This window comes from Pristiophorus japonicus, unplaced genomic scaffold (genome assembly GCF_044704955.1).
Source record: "Pristiophorus japonicus isolate sPriJap1 unplaced genomic scaffold, sPriJap1.hap1 HAP1_SCAFFOLD_267, whole genome shotgun sequence".
NCBI classification, from domain to species: Eukaryota; Metazoa; Chordata; class Chondrichthyes; family Pristiophoridae; genus Pristiophorus; species Pristiophorus japonicus.
Genome location: NW_027252417.1, coordinates 441,707 through 462,659, shown reverse-complemented (window position 1 = coordinate 462,659; position 20,953 = coordinate 441,707). Strand labels below are relative to the sequence as shown.

At 47.4% G+C, this 20,953-nt stretch overlaps 1 protein-coding gene and 1 pseudogene across 1 annotated transcript; both read left to right on the top strand.

The window, feature by feature from the left end:
* The first annotated feature begins 258 nt into the window (after positions 1-258).
* LOC139247275 (histone H2B 7-like) lies at positions 259-6,404 on the top strand. Its single transcript, XM_070871586.1, has 2 exons — positions 259-383; positions 6,035-6,404. The coding sequence occupies exons 1-2, from the start codon at positions 259-261 to the stop codon at positions 6,402-6,404; spliced, it is 495 nt and encodes a 164-aa protein (XP_070727687.1).
* Positions 6,405-10,075: 3,671 nt separating this feature from the next.
* On the top strand, positions 10,076-19,711 carry LOC139247274 (histone H2A type 1-J-like; annotated as a pseudogene).
* The last annotated feature ends 1,242 nt before the right edge of the window (positions 19,712-20,953 follow it).

Sequence of the window (20,953 nt, the reverse complement as noted above, 5' to 3'; positions counted from 1 at the left end):
CTGATTACCCATTTTCACGCCGCCCTTCGTATTTAAACTAACTCTAATTCCCGTGTCGCCCCGCGATTCGCATCGCCGCGCGATTCAAACTAAATCTAACTTCCGCATCACCCCGCGGTTCGCGTCACCGTGCGATTTAAACTAACTCTAACTTCCGCGTCAACCCGCAGTTCGCGTCGCCGAGCGAATTAAACTATCTCTAACTTCCGCGTCGCCCCATGGTTCGCATCACCGCGCGATCGCGTAGGCCCGCGGTTCATGTCGCTGCGCGATCGCATCGGCCCGCCGTTCACGTCTCCTCGCAATCGCGTCGGCCCGTGGTTCCCGTCACCGCGCAACCTCGCATCGGCCTGCGTCATCACGCAATCTCGCGTCGGCCCGCGGTTCGCGTCGCTGCGCGATCTTGCATTATCCTGTCTAGCCCTACCCTATCTAGCACTATCTTCCGCGTCGCCGCGCAGATCGCGTCACCCCGCGATTGGATCTAACCATGTCTAGCCCTATTTCAACCAATCATATCTAATCCTACCTTCCGCGTTGCCACGTGATTCGAATCCAATCAGTGCCTAGATGGGCCAAGTGATATACAAGGCCGATGTCACACCTGACTTGGATGCTTATCCCCTATAAGCCTTACTTAATTCCCCATAAGCCTTGCTTAATTCCCTGTGAGCATAATTTTATTCCTTATGAGCCTAATTTAATTCCTTATGAGCCTATTTTAATTTCTTCTAGTCTTCAAATTTCCCTATCCTTTCGCGTCACTGCGCAGTTTAAATCCAATCACTGCCTAGACGGGCCAAGTGATATACAAGGTCGACGTCACACCTGACTTGGACACTTACTTCCTAAATTTAGAAGGTATTCGCCAGATTGTCCTGGAACTCGTTCAGACACTACCTGAGAACCAGCGAGTGGCCAAACTTTCCTCAGACTTTTGAAACCGGGGGTAACTGGAGCAGTATTGAAAATATACTTACTCCAGTGGCCACTTACCCCTCGTATCGTCCAAGGCTAGTCTGGCTCTTAATTCGCAAGTTTTCGGCAGTCGTCCGTTGCGTTCCCACTTCTGACACCAAATGTTGATTTCTGAGTTATTTTCTCCGAATCTGGTTCAGTGAAATCACTGTGTTGAATATCAATTGTGCTTTAAACAAAGCAGTCTTTATTTTATCGGCCGAGACTTATCAGACAGAAGGTATACTCTCTCGATAGAGCGTACACACTTCCTACGGACAAGTGAAGTTGCATCGTAAAGCGACGACAGTTATACATTTTTGAAAATAGAGAAAAAGATACAATAATGTTGACATCCTAGTTCAGCTTATCCCTTTTGATCCTTCCTTTCCTTTGTCCACTCATGAGCCGACATCTATATGGGCTGTTTTTTTACTAAAGCTCAGACATTGCCTCTAAATGTTACAATTTAACTGGCGTGACTACTAACTGAAACATTTCAATTCTGTTAATTGTGCTGATGTTGTATTTTCATTTATCCATATATCCATTCCATGTTACAATTTATACTGGCATGATTAGTAACTTAAAACCTTGAGAATGTCTGTTAATTTTGCTGATGTTGTATTATTTGCAATCTGACATTCTCTTAGTTATTTTTCCATGGCTTATACATTTTCTTATATCCACTTCACTTCACTGTCTTTATTTCCATATATCCAATTCACATATCAACAGCAATGGATGCAGATGCGCGTCGGGTGAAAACACATCAGGGAGAGGCCGTTTACTAGCTGAATGTGAAAAGAGATGCAGTCGCTTATCTCAACAACTGCTGTCGGCACATGTTAAGTCCTGTCACTGAAAGTGATTAACAGACTGGATTTTGTGTTCAATGATCCCTGGCGTGTTAGCTATCCCTAACCTGGACACCAAGGTAAAGAGAGGCACTCTGGAAGGTGTGGGGAACTGGGACTTGTCTCTGAGAGTAACCAAAGGCATGAGAACTGAAACAATCGAGAGTTAGAAAGGAAAAAAGGCGCAAAATGGAGCAGTCGGTAACATGACATCAATAGTCGCCTCTTATCATAGAGATATCAAATATTGACACATTGTGTAATTGGAAATATCAAAATATTAAACTCCAGCCCAGTTTTCGGACTGATTAAAATCAGCAGTATCAAATCCCAACTGACAGAACGAACACGATTAGTCAGATTGTGATTAACGGCAGTAACAACAGTAGTACCCAACACCTGCAGGCACTAATGAATTCGCAATTCAGATGACTGAATGAAGCTCTTCCCACACTTCCCCAGTGTGAACTCGCTGGAGTTTCAGCAGATGATGGACTGAAACCCGACCCACACACGGAGCAGGTGAACGGCCTCTTCCCGATGTGACTGTGACAATGAATTTCCAGATCAGACGGGGAGCTGAATCCCTCCCCACAGTCTCAACATTCCCACGTTTCTCCATGGTGTGGGTGGCCTTGTGTCTCTCCAGGTTGGACGATCATTTGAAGATTCTTTTACCCACACAACACGTGTAGCTTCTCTCCGCTGTGAATGGTGTGAAGTGTTTCAGGCTGTGTAACTGGTTGAAGCTCTTTCTAGTGCACTAGAACAATCTCACTCGGATGTTTGTGTGTCGTGGTGCTTTCCCAGATGTTTGAAATGTTTTCCCACAGAGAGAACAGACAAACATTCCTGCTTCCACATTCAAAGGCCGAGGATGTTGAACATTTCCACCTTACATGGTTGGGTTCAGACCTGCACCAGCTGTGTGCAAAGTGAGAATAAAATCAATGAGATGCTGATTTTCTCTGCTGGCCACTGGGTCTTTTGTGCTGGCCATATAGTGTGAGTTTGCTTGGCCCGATAGGCTGAGCCTGGGCTGGCCCAAAATGGTGAGACTATGCTGGTCCGATAGGATGAGACTGTGCTGGCCCAATAGTGTGAGACTGTGCTGCCTGATTGGGTGAGACTGTGCTGCCCGTTTGGGTGAGACTGTGCTGCCCGATAGTGTGAGACTGTGCTGGGCCAATAGGGTGAGACTGTGCTGGGCCAATAGGGTGAGACTGTGCTGGCCCAATAGGGTGAGACTGTGCTGGCCCAATCGTGTGAGCCTGTGCTGTCCCGATAGTGTGACACTGTGCTTGGCCTATAGGGTGATACGGTGCTGTCCGATTGGGTGAGACTGTGCTGCCCGATAGTGTGAGACTGTGCTGGGCCAATAGGGTAAGACTGTGCTGGCCCGATAGGGTGAGACTGTGCTGGCCCAATCGTGTGATCCTGTGCTGTCCCGATAGTGTGACACTTTGCTTGGCCGATAGGGTGATACGGTGCTGTACGATTGGGTGAGATTGTGCTGCCCGATATTGTGAGAATGTGCTGGGCCAATAGGGTGAGACTGTGCTGGCCCAATCGTCTGAGCCTGTGCTGTCCGGATACTGTGACACTTTGCTTGGCCGATAGGGTGATACAGTGCTGTCCCATTGGGTGAGACTGTGCTGCCCGATATTGTGAGAATGTGCTGGTCCGATAGGGTGAGACTGTGCTGGCCCAATCGTGTGAGCCTGTGCTGGCCCAATAGTGTGAGACTGTGCTGGGCCAATAGGGTGAGACTTTGCTGACGCGATAGGGTGAGAATGTGCTGTCCCAATAGTGTGAACATGTGCTGCCCGATAGGGTGAGATTGTGCTGGACCGATAGTGTGAGACTGTGCTGGCCAATAGGGTGAGACTGTGCTGGGCCAATAGGGTGAGACTGTGCTGGCCCAATAGGGTGAGACTGTGCTGGCCCAATCGTGTGAGCCTGTGCTGTCCCGATAGTGTGACAATGTGCTTGGCCGATAGGGTGATACGGTGCTGGCCCGATATGGTGAGCCTGTGCTGTCCCGATAGTGTGACACTGTCCTTGCCTGATAGGGTGAGCCTGTGCTGTCCGATTGGGTGAGACTGTGCTGCCCGATAGTGTGAGAATGTGCTGGGCCAATAGGGTGAGACTGTGCTGGCCCGATAGGGAGAGACTGTGCTGCCCCAATCGTGTGAGCCTTTGCTGGCCCAATAGTGTGAGACTGTGCTGGGCCAATAGGGTGAGACTTTGCTGACCCGATAGGGTGAGAATGTGCTGTCCCAATAGTGTGAACCTGTGGTGCCTGATAGGGTGAGACTGTGCTGGCCTGATAGCGTGAGACTGTGCTGGCCCAATAGTGTGAGCCTGTGCTGACCGATAGGGTGAGACTGTGCTGCCCGATTGGGTGAGACTGTGCTGGGCCAAGAGGGTGAGACTGTGCTGGCCCGATAGGGTGAGACTGTGCTGGCCCGATAGGGTGAGACTGTGCTGGGCCAATAGGGTGAGACTGTGCTGGCCCGATAGGGTGAGACTGTGAAGGTCGGATAGAATGAGTCTGTGCTGGCTCAATAGTGTGAGAATGTGCTGCCCGATAGGGTGAGACTGTGCTGCCCGATAGGGTGAGACTGTGCTGGCCGGATAGGGTGAGTCTGTGCTGGCCCAATAGTGTGAGCCTGTGCTGACTCAATAGTGTGAGTTTATGCTGCCCGATAGGGTGTGACTGTGCTGGGCCAATAGCGTGAGACTGTGCTGGCCCGATCGGGTGAGACTTTGCTGGCATGATAGGGTGAGTCTGTGCTGGCCCGATAGGGTGTGACACTGTGCTGGGCCGGGCGGCTGAGCCTGTGCTGGGCCAATAGGGTGAGACTGTGCTGGCCCGACAGGGTGAGACTGTGCTGGCCTGAAAGGGTGAGCCTGGGCTGGCCCGATAATGTGAGACTTTGCTGGCCCATAGGGTGAGACTGTGCTGGCCCGATAGGGTGAGACTGTTCTGGCCTGAAAGGGTGAGCCTGGGCTGGCCCGATAGGGTGAGACTTTGCTGGCCCGATAGGGTGAGACTGTGCTGGCCCGATCGGATGAGCCTGTGCTGGCCCGATTGGGTGAGACTGTGATGGCCCGATAGGGTGAGCCTGGGTTGGTTCGATAGGGTGAGGTCGGGCTAGCGCAAAGGGGTGAGCCTGTGCTGGCTCAATGGGGTGAGCCTGTGCTGGCTCAATGGGCTGAGCCTGGGCTGGCCGAACAGGTTAAGCCCGGGTTGGCGCAATAGTGTGCACTTGGACTGCCCCAATAGGGTGTATCAGTGCTGGCCCAATCGGGTGCGATGTCTGCTGTATAGTGTCCACATCTCTGAGCCATACAGAGGGGCTGTACAACACAGCCCTGAAGACCATGTGCTTGCTGAAAGCTTTGAACTCAAATTGCTGGAGAAATACCCTCAACGATGTCTTCACAAGATCCTGCAAATCTCCTGTGAGGACAGACGCACCAACGTTAGCGTCCTTGACCAGGCCAACATCCCCAGCATTGAAGCACTGACCACACTCGACCAGCTCCGCTGGCCGGGCCGCATTGTTCACAAGCCTCCCAAAGCAAATGCTCGAGTCGGAACTCCTACATGGCATGCGATCCTAAGGTGGGCAGAGGATGCGTTTCAAGGACACCCTCAAAGCCTGTCTGATAAAGTGCAACATCGCAACCGGCATCGGGGAGTTCCTGGCCAAAGACCACCCTAAGTGGAGGAAGTGCATCCGGGAGGGCATTGAGCACCTCGAGTCTCATCGCTGAGAGCATACCGAAATCTAGCACAGGCAATGGAAGGAGCGTGCAGCAAACCAGTCCCACCCTTCCTTTCCTTCAACCACCGTCCATCCCAACTGGGACAGGGACTGTAATCCCGTATTGGACTGTTCAGTCACTTGATAACTCACTTTTATAGTTGGATCAAGATTTCGAGCGACTGCCTATGTGATGATGAACATTGTGAGCTTTGGATGGCCCAATAGGATGAGCATGGGATGGCCCATAGGGTGAGCCAGGGTTGGACCAATAGGATGAGCCCAGGCCCAGGGTGTCCAGACAACAATTAGACAGCAAGGCTCCCAATCAGGGGCCAGTGAATTGGTCACAAACATGTGACCAATCAAACTGACATACATCCTGATTCCCCGCCCACACGTTGTCCCTGCACAATGGAGCACACATGCGCCGTGAGACCCGCCCAGACCAAAATGGCGTCCGCTGAGCCCGCTCCCCGCCCGGGAAACACTTACCACCAAGAAAGTAATCAAGAAAACATCGCCGAAGGGCGACAAGGAGCGCAGAAGGTGGAGGAAGGAGAGTTACTCCATCTACATCTACAACGTTCACCCTGGCATCTCCTCCAAGGCCATGGACATCATGAACTCGTTTGTGAACTATATTTTGGAGCGCATCGCGGGTGAGGCTTCCCGCCTGGCCCATTACAACAAGTGCCGCACCATCAGCTCCTGGGAGATGCAGACCACCGTGCGCCTGTTGCTGCCCAGGGAGCTGGCCAAGCACGCCGTGTCGGAAAGGACAAAGGTGGTTACCAAGTACACCAGCTCCAAGTAAAATAGCACGCTGTCCTGAGAGATCAACTCAAACACAACTGCTCTTTTGAGAGCCACCGACAACCTCTCTGAAAGAGCTGCACAAACGCATCTACATTTAGACTCAATTTACAGTAATTATTTCCTGAACAAGTGTGTGGGGAACTTTGCAGTTCCACGTGTAGATTTAGTTTTAAATTCTCAGGTAACTGATTTTACAGGCATGTTCCATGATCTGGAATCTATACGGCTGGAACTGCAGAATACCAAAGGGCAAAAAACGTTAGTATGAGTTGTGTACAGACCTCCAAACAGGAGTAGTGATGTTGGGGAGGACATCAGACAGGAAATTAGGGATGCATGCAATAAAGGTGCAGCAGTTATAATGGGTGACTTTATTGTGCACATAGATTGGGCTAGCCAAACTGGAAGCAATATGGTGGAGGGGGATTTCTTGGAGTGCATAAGGTGATGGTTTCCCAGACCAATATGTCGAGAAACCAACTAGGGGGGAGGCCATCTTCGACTGGGTGTTGTGTAATGAGGGAGGATTAATTAGCAATCTCGTTGTGCGAGGCCCCTTGGGAAAGAGTGACCATAATATGGTCGAATTCTGCATTAGGATGGAGAATGAAACAGTTAATTCAGAGACCATGGTCCAGAACATAAAGAATGGTAACTTTGAAGGTATGAGGCGTGAATTGGCTGGGATAGATTGGCGAATGATACTTAAGGTGTTGACTGTGGATGGGAAATAGCAGACATTTAGAGACCGAATGGATGAAATACAACAATTCTATATTCCTGTCTGGCGTAAAAATATAAAAGGGAAGGTGGCTCAACCGTGGCTATCAAGGGAAGTCACGGATAGTATTAAAGCCAAGGAAGTGGCATACAAATTGGCCAGAAATAGCAGCGAACCCGGGGACTGGCAGAAATTTAGAACTCAGCAGAGGAGGACAAAGGATTTGATTAGGGCAGGGAAAATGGCGTAGGAGAAGAAGCTTGCAGGGAACATTAAGACGGATTGCAAAAGTTTCTATAGATAAGTAAAGAGAAAAAGATTAGTAAAGACAAACGCAGGTCCCCTGTAGTCAGAATCAGGGGAAGTCATAACGGGGAACAAAGAAATGGCAGACCAATTGAACAAGTACTTTGGTTCGGTATTCACTATGGAGTACACAAACAACCTTCCGGATATAAAAGGGGTCAGAGTGTCTAGAAAGGAGGAGGAACTGAGGGGAATCCTGATTTGTCGAGAAATTGTGTTGGGGAAATTGATGGGACTGAAGGTCGATAAATCCCCAGGGCCTGATGGACTGTATCCCAGAGTACTGAACGAGGTGGCCTTTGAAATAGCGGATGCATTGACAGTCATTTTCCAACATTCCTTCGCATCTGGATCAGTTCCTATCGAGTGGAGGGTAGCCAATGTACCGCACTTTTTACAAAAGCAGCTAGAGAGAAAACAGGGAATTATAGACCTGTCAACCTGACCTCAGTAGTGGGTAAATATATGGAATCAATTATTCAAGATGTCATAGCAGCGCATTTGGAAAGGGGTGACACGATAGGTCCAAGTCAGCATGGATTTGTGAAAGGGAAATCATGCTTGACAAATCTTCTGGAATTTTTTGAGGATGTTTCTAGTAGAGTGGACAAGGGAGAACCAGTTGATGTGGTATCTTTGGACTTTCAGAAGGCTTTCGACAAGGTCCCACGCAAGAGATTAATGTGCAAATTTAAAGCACGTGGGATTGGGGGTGGGGTGCTGACATGGATTGAGAACTGGTTGTCAGACAGGAAGCAAAGAGTAGTAGTAAATGGGTACTTTTCAGAATAGCAGGCAGTGACTAGTGGGGTACCGCTAGGTTCTGTGCTGGGGCCTCAGCTGTTTACACTGTACATTAATGATTTTGACGAGGGAATTAAATATAGTATCTCCAAATTTTCGGATGACACTAAGTTGGGTGGCAGTGTGAGCTGCGACGAGGATGCTCTGAGGCTGCAGAGCGACTTGGATAGGTTAGGTGAGTGGGCAAATGCATGGCAGATGAAGTATAATGTGGTAAATGTGAGTTTATCCACTTTGGTGATAAAAACAGAGAGACAGACTATTATCTGAATGGTGACAGACTAGGAAAAGGAGAGGTGCAACGAGACCTGGGTGTCATGGTACATCAGTCATTGAAGGTTGGCATGCAGGTACAGCAGGCGGTTAAGAAAGCAAATTGCATGCTGGCCTTCATAGCGAGGGGATTTGAGTACAGGGACAGAGAGGTGTTGCTACAGTTGTACAGGGCATTGGTGAGTCCACACCTGGAGTATTGTGTACAGTTTTGGTCTTCTAACTTGAGGAAGGACATTCTTTTTATTGAAGGAGTGCAACGAAGGTTCACCAGACTGATTCCCGGGATGGTAGGACTGACTTATCAAGAAAGACTGGATCAACTGGGCTTGTATTCACTGGATTTCAGAAGAATGTGAGGGGACCTCTTAGAAACGTTAAAATTTCTGACGAGTTTAGACAGGTTAGATGCAGGAAGAATGTTCCCAATGTTGGGGAAGTCCAGAACCAGGGGTCACAGTCTAAGGATAAGGGGTAAGCCATTTAGGACCGAGATGAGGAGAAACTTCTTCACCCAGAAAATGGTGAACCTGTGGAATTCTCTACCACAGTAAGTAGTTGAGGCCAATTAACTAAATATATTCAAAAGGGAGTTAGATGAAGTCCTTACAACTGGGGGGATCAAGGAGTATGGCAAGAAAGCAGGAAGGGGATACTGAAGTTGCATATTCAGCCATGAACTCATTGAATGGCGGTGCAGGCTAGAAAGGCCGAATGTCCTACCCCAGCACCTATTTTTCTATGTTTCTTCTATGTTTCTATGTTTCTTCCTTTTCCCGCCCTAAACTACAAACACGGTCCCTGGTCGCCCTTTCCCTTTGCTCTCAGACCCGTTCATTTGCAGCGCCTGCCGACGAATTAGAACTTGTTTTAGGCTGAGACTCAGAATATAGCCACCTCATTCTCTCTCACGCTCTTTTCAATTTAAAAGAAAATTCTACTTAGGAGTCAAACCGTTTATTAACCTTCGAGTCCGAGTGTAACAACCCAGAATTGGAGTTCTTATAGAGACAAGAACCGGGACAGATTGAACACTCTGTCCCTCTTCCCTTTTCACAGAAGGACTCCGAGTTCTGGTTTCACTGCTGCCTGTGCGGGGGGATCGATCGCTAATCTATGAAAGCTTATTTTTACAAAGATTGAACTGGAATGTGTCCCGTTACAGAATAAGTTGGGAGTGATTCCCCCCATTACAGATAGTTTGAAACTGAACCCAAATTTAACCCTGGATTTTGCAAGTGAAATATGGATTAAGACAAAGGGAAACAAAAAGTGTTTAGAAATATTTGGCTAATGGGGAAGTTACTAACATAATCCGCAATGTTAACAATTATTGGCGGGATTTTTGAATTTCTAAATCCTTCGAACACTGACTGTTGAGAACAATCAATTGCGCCCAGGTTTTTTTGATGGGCTAAAAAGGCTGCGATTGGTCATCGGAAAGGACCAATGAAATTCACCACAGAGCGACCAATCACAAGTTCGCTCCCTGCATTCCTCCAGAAGGTATAAGGCAGATGTGGGAGGAGTTTCTCATTCTTTCCATGAACGTGTAGATTGTGGAAATGTCTAGAAGATGAAAACGCGGAGGTAAAGCTCCGGCCAAGGCCAAGTCTCGCTCCTCCCGGGTCGGACTGCAGTTCCCTGTACGCCGTGTTCACAGGCTTCTGCGAAAGTGGAACTACGCTGAGCGTGTGGGTGTCGAAGCCCCGGTCGACATAGCTGCTGTCCTCGGGTATCTGACCGCTGACATCCTGGAGCTGGCCGGCCACGCGGCCCGCGACAACAAGAAGAGTCGCACCATTTCCAGACACCTGCAGCTGGCCATCCGCAACGACCAGGAGCTCAACAAGCTGCTGGGAAAGGTGACCATCGCTCAGGGCGGGGTGCTGCCTGATATTCAGGCTGTGCTGCTGCCCAAGAAAACCACCAGTATGTCCAAGAGCAAATAAAGCGGAAATGATTAAATCTAATAAACCAAAGGCTCTTTTCAAAGTCACCAACAATATCTTTGAAAGGGCAGGTTAATGCTATATGGATCACAGATCTAAATTAACATTAAATCTCTATATTACTCTGGGCATTTCCTGATCTCGGTAATAAATCGGTCACTCTCTGTCGAACATGTAGAAATCTAGATCGACAAACACTGCCGCAGGTTTGCTGTTGGCGGATATTCGGATCAGCGAATCAATATAGAGAGAGACCGACTTCAGAGAAATACAAAGCAAATGGAACCTGAACGTGGGACCAGCCGTCATTAAACACGTTGTGTGAGCCGAATATAAACGGATGTTAAGAGCCGAGTATAAAGGGAATGAGCGGATGATGGGTCCCACGATTCTGACTGAGAATTCATTTATTGGTTCAAATTCCGTTTTAATGCTATGGGAGAAGCACATGAATGATTTTCGTCAAAATTCATTTCATTAATAATTATTCTTAGTTATAAAATGCTGCTGTTACATGCTCACATAATTCATTTCTGATCTGACAGGGATATTAAAGTTACATCGGCTGCGATGGCCGGGAATTAAACCCGGTCTAACCTGCATTGGAAGGCAGCTATTCTCACCACTATACCACCATCCCCCACACAATATGCCTTGTATTTGCGTACTAACTAATTCTTGCGGCTCTTAAGTGGGACAAATATTATGTTCAGTAATCAGAATGTAAGCACGGTGCTGGAACACTTTCCCTACAATTAAAAACGGTCACTGTGAATAGTTACCTTGCTTGGGCTGAGCCCGCACCATATTTATTAGTTTTAAGCCCTTTTAGCTAAAAAATAATCAACAGATATGAGAAATGTTTTTTGTAAATTAACTAATTTTACGACATAACCCGCTGAAGGCACTAAGTTTGGTTGATTAAAACCAGCCTCTTCTTGTCACTTTCTGAAATGTGAGCGATGGTAGTATAGTGAGAAGTGAGCTACCTCCCAAGCAGTGGGCCCGGCTTCCATTCCCGGCCATCGCAATCGGGGTAAGTTTACAGCATCGCAGGCCAGAAATGATTTATGGTACCTTGCAGCAGGATTTTATAACAGCAAACCTGTTGCACTATCTATCGACAGTGACCAGTTTATAAGCGATAATGTCTGAGGGTCATTTCTGAGCAGGAAACTAACCGCTTAATTGCAGAGATTCAATGTTAATTTAGATCTGGGACAATTGTGATCCATAGAACATTAACCTACCTTACATTGATACTGTGGGTGGCTCGGAAAATATCCTTTGTGTTATCAGATTAAACCTTGTCCGCTTTGTTTGCTCTTGGACAGACCGGTGGTATACTTGGGCAGCAGCACAGCCTGGATATTAGGCGGCACCCCGCCCTGAGCAATGGTCATCTTTCCCAGCAGCTTGCTGAGCTCCTGTTCGTTGCGGATGGCCAGCTGCAGATTTCTGGGAATGATGCGGGTCTTCTTGTTGTCGAGGGCCGCGTTGCCGGCCAGCTCCAGGATTTCAGCCGGTCAGATACTCGAGCACAGCAGCCATGAGGACCGGGGCTCCGGCACCCACACGCTCAGCGTAGTTCCCCTTCCGCAGGAGCCTGTGAACACGGCCCACAGGGAACTGCATTCCGGTCCGGGATGGGCAAGATTTGTCCTTGGGCCGAGCTTTACCGCCTGTTTTTCCTCTTCTCGACAATCCACATGTTCAGAGAAAGAATGAGAAACCCCTCCCACATCTGCTTTTGTTAAACTTCTGGAGAAATGCAGGGAGCGAACTTGTGATTTGTCGCTTCGAGTGAAGTTCATTGACCTTTTCCGATAAACAATCCCAGTCTATTTAGCCCACCAATGAATGTAGGGCGGAAATTAATGTATCCAACAGTCAGAATAACGATTTTTAATTAAAAAGCCCCGCCAACAATTTTAAAAATAACGGATTATGTAATTAAATCCACCATTGGTCAAATTTTTTCCAACAGGTTTTAATTTTTTAGACTTATTCCAGGTGCCCCTTGCAAGTTACAGGCTGGATTAAATTCGGGTGCTATTTCAAACTTTCTGTAATGGGCGGGAGTCAATCCGCACTGATTCTGTAACGGACACAATCCAACCCAATACTTGAAAAATTTGGGTTTCATAGATTGTCGATCGAACCCCCGCAAGGCGGCAGTGAGACCAGAACTGGGAGTCCTTCTGTGAAAAGGGAAGAGAGACAGTGTCATGTATTTAACTGTCATTGTAACCCATGTATAAACTGACCTAAGTTGTGCACCGTGAGAACATTGACCACTAGGTGGTGCACATTTGGGAGACACTCCTAACCTGGACTTTCAGGTATAAAAGGCGACGCTCCACTCACCTTCATCACTTCAGTGCTGGCTAATAAAGGTTACTGGTCACAGAGTGACCTTGTCTCAAGTATGCGCCTCGTGTGCATTTATGCTGTAGAGTAAGGACATATTATTGGCGACGAGAAAATGGGATTTAAAGCACGCGAGCATGGCCACTAGCAGCACAGACGAGAGGTACTGTGTTGGTGATGATTGGGACGAGTTTATTGAGAGATTGCAGCAAAGTTTCGTCACGAAGGAATGGCTGAGACAGGATTCGGCCAACAAACGCAGGGCACATCTATAGATGGTTTGTGGATCCTGGACCTACTCCCTGATGAAGGACCTTCTCGTGCCGGAGACGGCGGTGGACAAGGCTTTTGAAGAGCTCTGTAAGTTGATCGGGGAACACTTTAAACTGGCGAGCAGCATGCACATGGCGAGACATCGGTTTTACATGCTCCAGCGGCGAGAAAGGCAAAGTGTTCCAGACATCATGGCAGACCTCCAGCGACCGGCGAGCCTATGTAAGTTCCCAGATGCATGCAGAGCGGAGATGCTGTGAGACTTTTTTATTTAAGGCATCGGGCACACTGGGGTTTTCAGGAAACTGATTGACACTAATGACTTGACTCTGGAAACAGCGGCTTTGATGGCCCAGACATTTATTTCGGGGGAGGAAGAGAGCAGAATCATGTTTGACAAAAATGTTGGTTTAAATGCAGCAAATGGACAGGGCGTCAACATTGTTAACGTGGCACACAGTTCTCTCGTCAGACAGGGTCAATCGGACATGTCCGAGCATGTAGTCGAAGCCAAAGTGGGAATTCAACGGAGACAATGGTTAACTGAACGGTGATTCATGCCATCGCAAGGAACAATGCGGCCAGTAATGGGGCCATCAACACCTGTCAATGGTGCACTTAAGGACAGTAATAGAGACAGTCCGAGACGATCGACTTGTAATGGACCTTTTGTTTCCAACAACGGATCATGTTGAAGATGTGGAGGCAAACACGCAGACAGAGCTTGCCGGTATCAGCAATACACCTGCAGAAACTGCAACGTCAGCGGTCACTTGGCGCGTATGTGCAGGAAGTCTGCAGCCGCATTGATTTTCGAGGAGGACGGGCCCGATGTAAACCCTACGAGGCCAAAGGGACAATGGGGGAAATCGCTGGAAGCTGAAGTTCAGCGAGTTCATGTGGAGCACATGTACAGTTCATACACCAGGACGCCACCGATAATGCTGAAAGAGCTCCTCAATGGCATCCCAGTATCAATGGAGTTAGACACGGGGGCCAGCCAGTCCCTGATGAGTATAAAACAGTTCAACAAGTTGTGGGCGTCCAAGGCCAGGAGGCCAAAATTATTGCCAATTGACGCACAGCTCCGTACATATACAAAGGAGACAATTCCGGCTCTAGGCAGTGCAATGGTAGTTGAGACCCACAAAGAGTCAGAGAACAGGTTGCCACTCTGGATTGTCCCGGGGGACAGTCCCGCACTGCTTGGGAGGAGTTGGCTTGCTGTCATGAACTGGAAATGGGGCGATGTCAATGCAATTTCTTCTGTGGAGCGAATATCATGCTCACAGGCCCTGGACTAATTTGACTCACTGTTTCAACCAAGCATTAACACTTTCATGGGGACCAAGGTACTGATTCACATAAACTCGGACGCCAGTCCAGTACACCAAAAGTCCAAAGTGGCGCTGTACGTGATGCGGGAAAAGATAGAAGGCGAATTGGAATGCCTGCTGAGGGAAGACATCATCTCGCCAGTCGAATTCAGTTACTGGGTGAGCCTGATTGTGTCGGTGCTCAAGGCAGATGGGTCGTTCATGATATGTGGTGATTAGCAGGCCAGCATCAATCGGGTGTCACTCCAAGAACAGTATCCACTACCGAGAGCGGAGGACCTCTTTGCGACGCTATCCGGTGGCAAACCTTTTTCAGAATTCGACCTGACCTCAGTTTACATGACCCAAGAGCTGGTTAGTGAGTCAAAGAAGCTGACCACCATCACGACACACAAGGGCTTGTTTGAATACAACATATGTCCGTTTGGAATTCGCTTGACCGCCACAATCTTTCAACGAAATATGGAAAGCCTCCTCAATCGATTCCAAGGACATAGGTTTTTCAAGACGGCATCCTCATCTCCGTGTGTGATACTGAAGGACACCTCCGCAACCTGGAGGAGGTGCTATGCAGACTGGACCGGGTAAGTCTGCGACTGAAAAAGGTGAAGTGCATCTTCCCAGCTGCAGAGGTCGAATTCCTGTGGATGAGGGGAGCAGCATACGGGATCAGACCTACTGTGTCCAAAACGGAAGTGATCCAGAGAGCAACCAGACCCCGTAACACGACGGAGCTGCATTCATTCCTGGGGCTCCTGAATTATTTTGTGAACTTTCTTCCAAAATAGAGCACTCTGTTTGAGCCGCGACACGTGCTCCTGCACAAAGGTCGTGAATGGGTCTGGGGGGAAAGCCAGGAAAAGGCTTCTGATAGAGCACAAAATTTGTTCTGCTCTAACAATCTGTGAACGCGATATGGCCCATGTAAGAAACTTGTTTCAACATACGATGCGTCGTCCTATGGGGTCAGGTGTGTGTTGCAGCATGTGAATGCCAATGCTCAGTTACAGCCGGTTACTTATGCCTCCAGAAGTCTGTCCCAGGCAGAACAGGGCGACGGGATGATAACAAAGTAAGCGCTTGCATGGATATATGCTGTAAAAAAATGCACCGGTACCTGTTTGGCAGGACGTTTGAGCTGGAGACAGATCACAAACCCCTAACTTCCCTTTTGACCGACAGCAAGGCCATAAATGCAAATGCATTGGTCCGCATTCAGAGGTAGGCACTCACATTAGCCGCCTATGACTATACAATTCAGCACAGACCGGGCACTGAAAACTGTGCCGATGCACTCAGCAGGCTCCAACTAGCCACCACCGAGGGGCAACCTAGCATGCTGCTGAGATGGTCATGGCTGTTGTAGTTTTGAAAGCGAAGGCTCACCTGTGACAGCCCATCAGATTAAAGTCTGGACAACTAGAGACTCGCTACTGTCTTTAGTCATGAAATGTGTCCTGAATGGGGACTGGGCAGCCACGCACGGGGCATTCCCTGAGGAATTCAAACCATTTCACAGGCGCAAGGATGAACTCTCGATTCAGGCCGATTGCTTACTATGGGGAAACCGTGTTGTCATGCCTCAAATGGTCAGGAAGATGTTCATCAGAGAACTCCACAATGAGCACCCGGGCATTGTCATGATGAAGACAATTGCCAGGTCACACGTTTGGTGGCTAGTGATAGATGCAGACCTGGAACTTTGTGTTCACAGATGCAACACGTGTGCCCAGCGGGGCAATGCGCGCATGGATGACCCCCGTTAGCCCCTGGTCCTGGCCCGCCAAACCATGGTTACGCATCCATGTGGACTGCGAAGGTCCTTTCATGAGAAAAATGTTTTTGGTTGTAGTAGACGCCTACTCCAAATGGATCGAGTGTGACATTCTCAATTCAAGCACATTCTCTGCCAACTGAGAAAGTCTACGTGCAATGCTCGCTGCCCATGATCTACCGGACGTCTTGGTCAGCGACAATGGCCCGTGCTTTACAAGCATTGAATTCCAGAACTTCATGGCAGGAAAAAGTATCAACCATGTCAGAACGGCACCTTTCAAACCGGCCTCAAATGGTCAGGTGGAACGAGCAGTGAAGATAATCAAACAGTGTATGCTCAGAATGCAAGGGAGTTACTTACAAAGCCGCTTATCATGCCTCCTGTTGGCCAATTGCTCACAGGTGTTCCACCTGCAGAGCTGCTAATGAAAAGGACACTCAACACCAGGTTATCCATTATACACCCCATCATGAAAGAAATTGTTGAGAGCAGGCGCCAGTCACAATGTGACTACCATGACGGGAAAGCAAGGGCGTGATATACTGATGTAAATGACTCTGTCTTTATCCTCAACTATGCTGCAGGGCTTAAATGACTTGCAGGCACTGTTATTGCCCAAAGAGTCGAGTAGGATTCTGATAGTTAAATTTACCAATGGACAGATCTGCCGCAAACACGTGGATCAAATAGAAAGGAGGTTCAGCAACCCCATAGAAGAAGCAGAGGAAGAACACGATATAGAGTTCACTCCAACACAGGTGACCGAACACTGGAACCAAGCGGAGGAGAGCCCAGTCACTTCGGGCAGTCCGGACTGGCCTGAGGCACCGCAAATACCAGACACTCAGGCTGACTCCCAACAACTGGATACCCATCTCAGGCGCTCTACAAGGCAGTGTAAAAAACCAGAGAGACTTAACCAGTGATCCCAATAAGACTTTGGGGAGAGGTGATGTCATGTATTCAACTGTCATTGTAACCCATGTATAAACTGACCTAAGTTGTCCACAGTGGGAACATTGACCACAAGGGGGTGAACTTGTGCGAGACACTCCTAACCTGGAATTTCAAATATAAAAGGGGAAGCACCACCCATGATCATCACTTCAGTGCCGGCTAATAAATTTTACTGGCCACAGAATGACCTTCTCTCAAGTATGGGCCTCGTGTGCATTTATACTCTATAGTAAGGACATATTAGACAGAGTGTTCAAACTGCCCCGGTTCTGGTCTCAGTAAGAACTCCCATTCTGGTTTGTTACACTGCGGGGAGTACAGAACAGACAAGTCTAGTTTCTATAGGACATTCTGTCCCCTCCTGTCCCTGCAAAGCTGTAAAAGCCATATTCTAGACACTCTCCCTTCTTCCTTACAGTCTAAAATGAACTGCGAGTTACTTTCTCCAGGAAGTGCTGAATCTGGCTGGGTGCAATTCCACATAAATTTGTTAACCTCTGGTGCTTCACCATCAGTCGACTAAGTGAGTGTCAGCAGGATTTCCACTGTGGTAGGCATCAAAGCCTACCCCCAAATGACATCCACAAACTTCCCATTTCATGTCATTGGATCAGTATCAAGAGCAAGGGCAGTGGCTAATTTTTACTCATATTTAGCGCATTGGTACTGAGGACAATATAACCCCTGAACTGCTGCCTTGGCTGAGAAAAACTAACAGCCCAAATCAAGGATCGAATTTGGGAAATTCCCAGTCAGTATTGCAGAGTGTTCTAAAATTTGAGCGGGTTGAGGGAGTGCTGGAAAGAATATTTTGAAACAAATTTTACTCCACCTTTAAACAAAACCTTCGGCGCACTGCACAAATCTGAATTTTTTTCCAAATTAAACATGCAAGTCAAATGGATTATAAAAACAATGTGCCATTTTAGAAAGGCTCAAGTCACTCGAATAGATAGCTTTACAATCACAGCACAATACAGAAGGGAGTGAATGTTAATGGAAGCTCGGTTCGTGAAGTCCGGCGACATTCTGAGATAAACTGGACTGTACCTTTCGATATAAATAGACAGACAAAAGAGAATCCCTGTCCCTTTAAATAGCTGCCCCTTTCCCCCGGGCAGTACGTGGAGCAACGGCACGCTATCTCTTGAGATAGTGACACAGCAAACACCGCCGGATGGCTTCCCGCAAGTTTCTAAAGTCCTAAGAAATAAAATTGCATCAGGTTAAGTAGAACAACTGAAATGAATGCACACAGAGTCGTTACTGTCTGCGTGTGTGTGTGTAAACAAAACACATCATTCTTAATCTTTGCTAGAGATAAGCTAGTATCTGCACCAGTTATTATCCAGCATTTTATTTCCTATTATTTACAATGTAATTGCAGAGTGTTTAATTAATTTACCATTTATTGATGACTCATTGTCTTGTGTGCGATTGTTCAGAACATGATGTCAGAATGACCATTCCGTTATCAAGGTGACCATGTCTGTCCACAGTATTCAGTGGGAAAGGGATTAAATCTTTGCTCTGGTATTTGGATGCTGTGGGAACATCGGCGCAAAATCACACGTCTTAATGTGAAATATATCTGTTTTCTCACATGACGACCGTCCGGGATTTGGCCGGAGAACTATCGCATTTCAAATGTGATCATTTCTAAGGAAGAATCATACCCCTAGACGAACGAGCCACCGACAGTGAAAAGCTCAGCTCTCAGATTCTGACGGTATTGAGAAAAGATATTCGGCCCATCGTGCTTGTGCTGTTGCTCAGAGACCTACCTAATTAGTTCCCCTCGCCATAGTCCTGTAAATGTTATCCTTTTGACGAACATATTATTAATTTGAGACATGACATGAGCAAAGTACAGCATCCTTGGAAGTAATAGGGGAATTTGGCGATGAAGTTAAAGGTGAATGAAAAAACGACCAGGGTGGTCAAAGCTGTAAGACAACGAGGACGAGGATAGGATTTGAACCCCTACATGCAGAGCACAATGGATTAGCAGTCCATCGCCTGAACCTCTCGGCCACCTCGTTGCTTCTGCGGCGCATCGTCAGCCATTCAATCTCCTGCTTTTTGTATCCAAACAGAAATAATGTGCAAGAAAGTCCACTTCACAGCTTGCTCTGCTCGTACATGCAGATCGACAATGACGAAAACGTGCCATGGGATTCTTTAAGCAAACAGCCTTCCTTTTCTTCAGGTGAGTGACTGGAAGAGATGGTTGATTTCTCGGCAGAATCACAACAAAAAATAAAAAATTTCACGTAGCAAGCTAAGTTGACCACAGACGGATTCGAACCAGCAATTTTCTGATAACTTCACTGTTATAATCTAATCGAAACGCCTTATCCATTAGGTCACCCGGGCTCTACCAGGACCGTACATTGTGTTGTTGTGTATATTGGGAGCAAATCGGTGCAACTGCATTGTCAAGGAGTGGATTTCGGAAAAAATGAGCATATTTCGAGTGAACGAACAGATGCACTGCGATCTGGGTGCGCGCCGGCGCAGGCAACCCCAATGTAAATTGGAACACGACAGTTTAACAATTCGGTCATTGCAGCTGAAATCTTACTCCTTCTCAAACTGTACAGGAAAGACCCGGGTTTATGAGAAAATCCGTTTTAAAGGGAAAGATTATGAACCGGAACTGACAATCAGCCCGTTTAAACAGACACAGAATGATCCGGGACTGCAAGGACATCCCTTTTACACAGATGCAGAATGCCCCTTGACTGACAGCAATTCCCTTTTAAAAGAATAAAGTGAGATTTCTATCATCCCTGAAGGCAATTGTGCAGTGGGGCTCAGGACCACGAGGGCAGAGACGGTTATTGAAGCCACAGGTGATAGACAGGCAGAAAGGAGGGAGGGACGTAACACCAGCCCAGTCTGAAATATATTGATTTGTTTTAAATAAATAAGTATTTGAATCATAATCTATATAGTTTTTGATTGAACGAAACCTGTGTGAACAGAAGAATTTCATTGGAACTGATCGCTGCAGTCAATAAATACCCAAACACAGTAAGCCCATGGTGGAAGACAAGCCACGAGGGAAGATGTGGGCTACAAAGGCGATCATTTGAAGTCGCATGTGTATTTCTGCTGGATCTGAGAGCAGGTGCTTGTGCTGTGAAATAGGTCAAATGTAATAGAGCCCAGTGCAGGCAGAACAGAAAAAGCATATTTATTTTGGAAGGTAAAAATTTGGGATTATATATAAAAATACACATATATATATATACATGTATAAACAAAGTCAGTCAGTCAGTCATGTCTTGTCATGTCTTGGTTTGATTTGATCTGAATTTGAAAATAAGGAAAGAGGATGTCATCATGTCACACAGCTCACACGCAAGCCCTGGCTAAATTCGCTATATTTCTAACTTGTGTATTTTCCCTTCTTTCAGATGTGGATTAGCAAAATCCCACAGCAGATTCTTCCACCGTCAGAGAGTCCACGAAGGTGTGATCAATCAAATCAGTACGGTTTCAAGTTGCATGCAATGCATTTGTCTCACAGGCCAGTACGATTGCACAGCACGTTTGCACACACTCTCTCGCTTACACAAACACACAAACAAACTAAAATTCCTGCACCCTCCAAAGGCAGTTTTTGAAATTTGAAATTGGAAATCCGGGACAGACAGCACATCGCTTTTAAACAGACACAGAATGATGCGGGGCTGATCGCACAACATTTTGAACAGACAGAGAATGGTCTCGGACAGACAGCACATCCACTTAAAAGGGACACAGAAATAG

What these genes read in the sequence shown, in the direction of transcription:
- LOC139247275 (XM_070871586.1), top strand. Translation starts at nt 259, where the DNA reads ATGTCGCTGCGCGATCGCATCGGCCCGCCGTTCACGTCTCCTCGCAAT. An exon ending in CAATCTCGCGTCGGCCCGCG is followed by an intron (nt 384 to 6,034) that starts GTTCGCGTCGCT and finishes AGACCCGCCCAG; the next exon opens with ACCAAAATGGCGTCCGCTGA.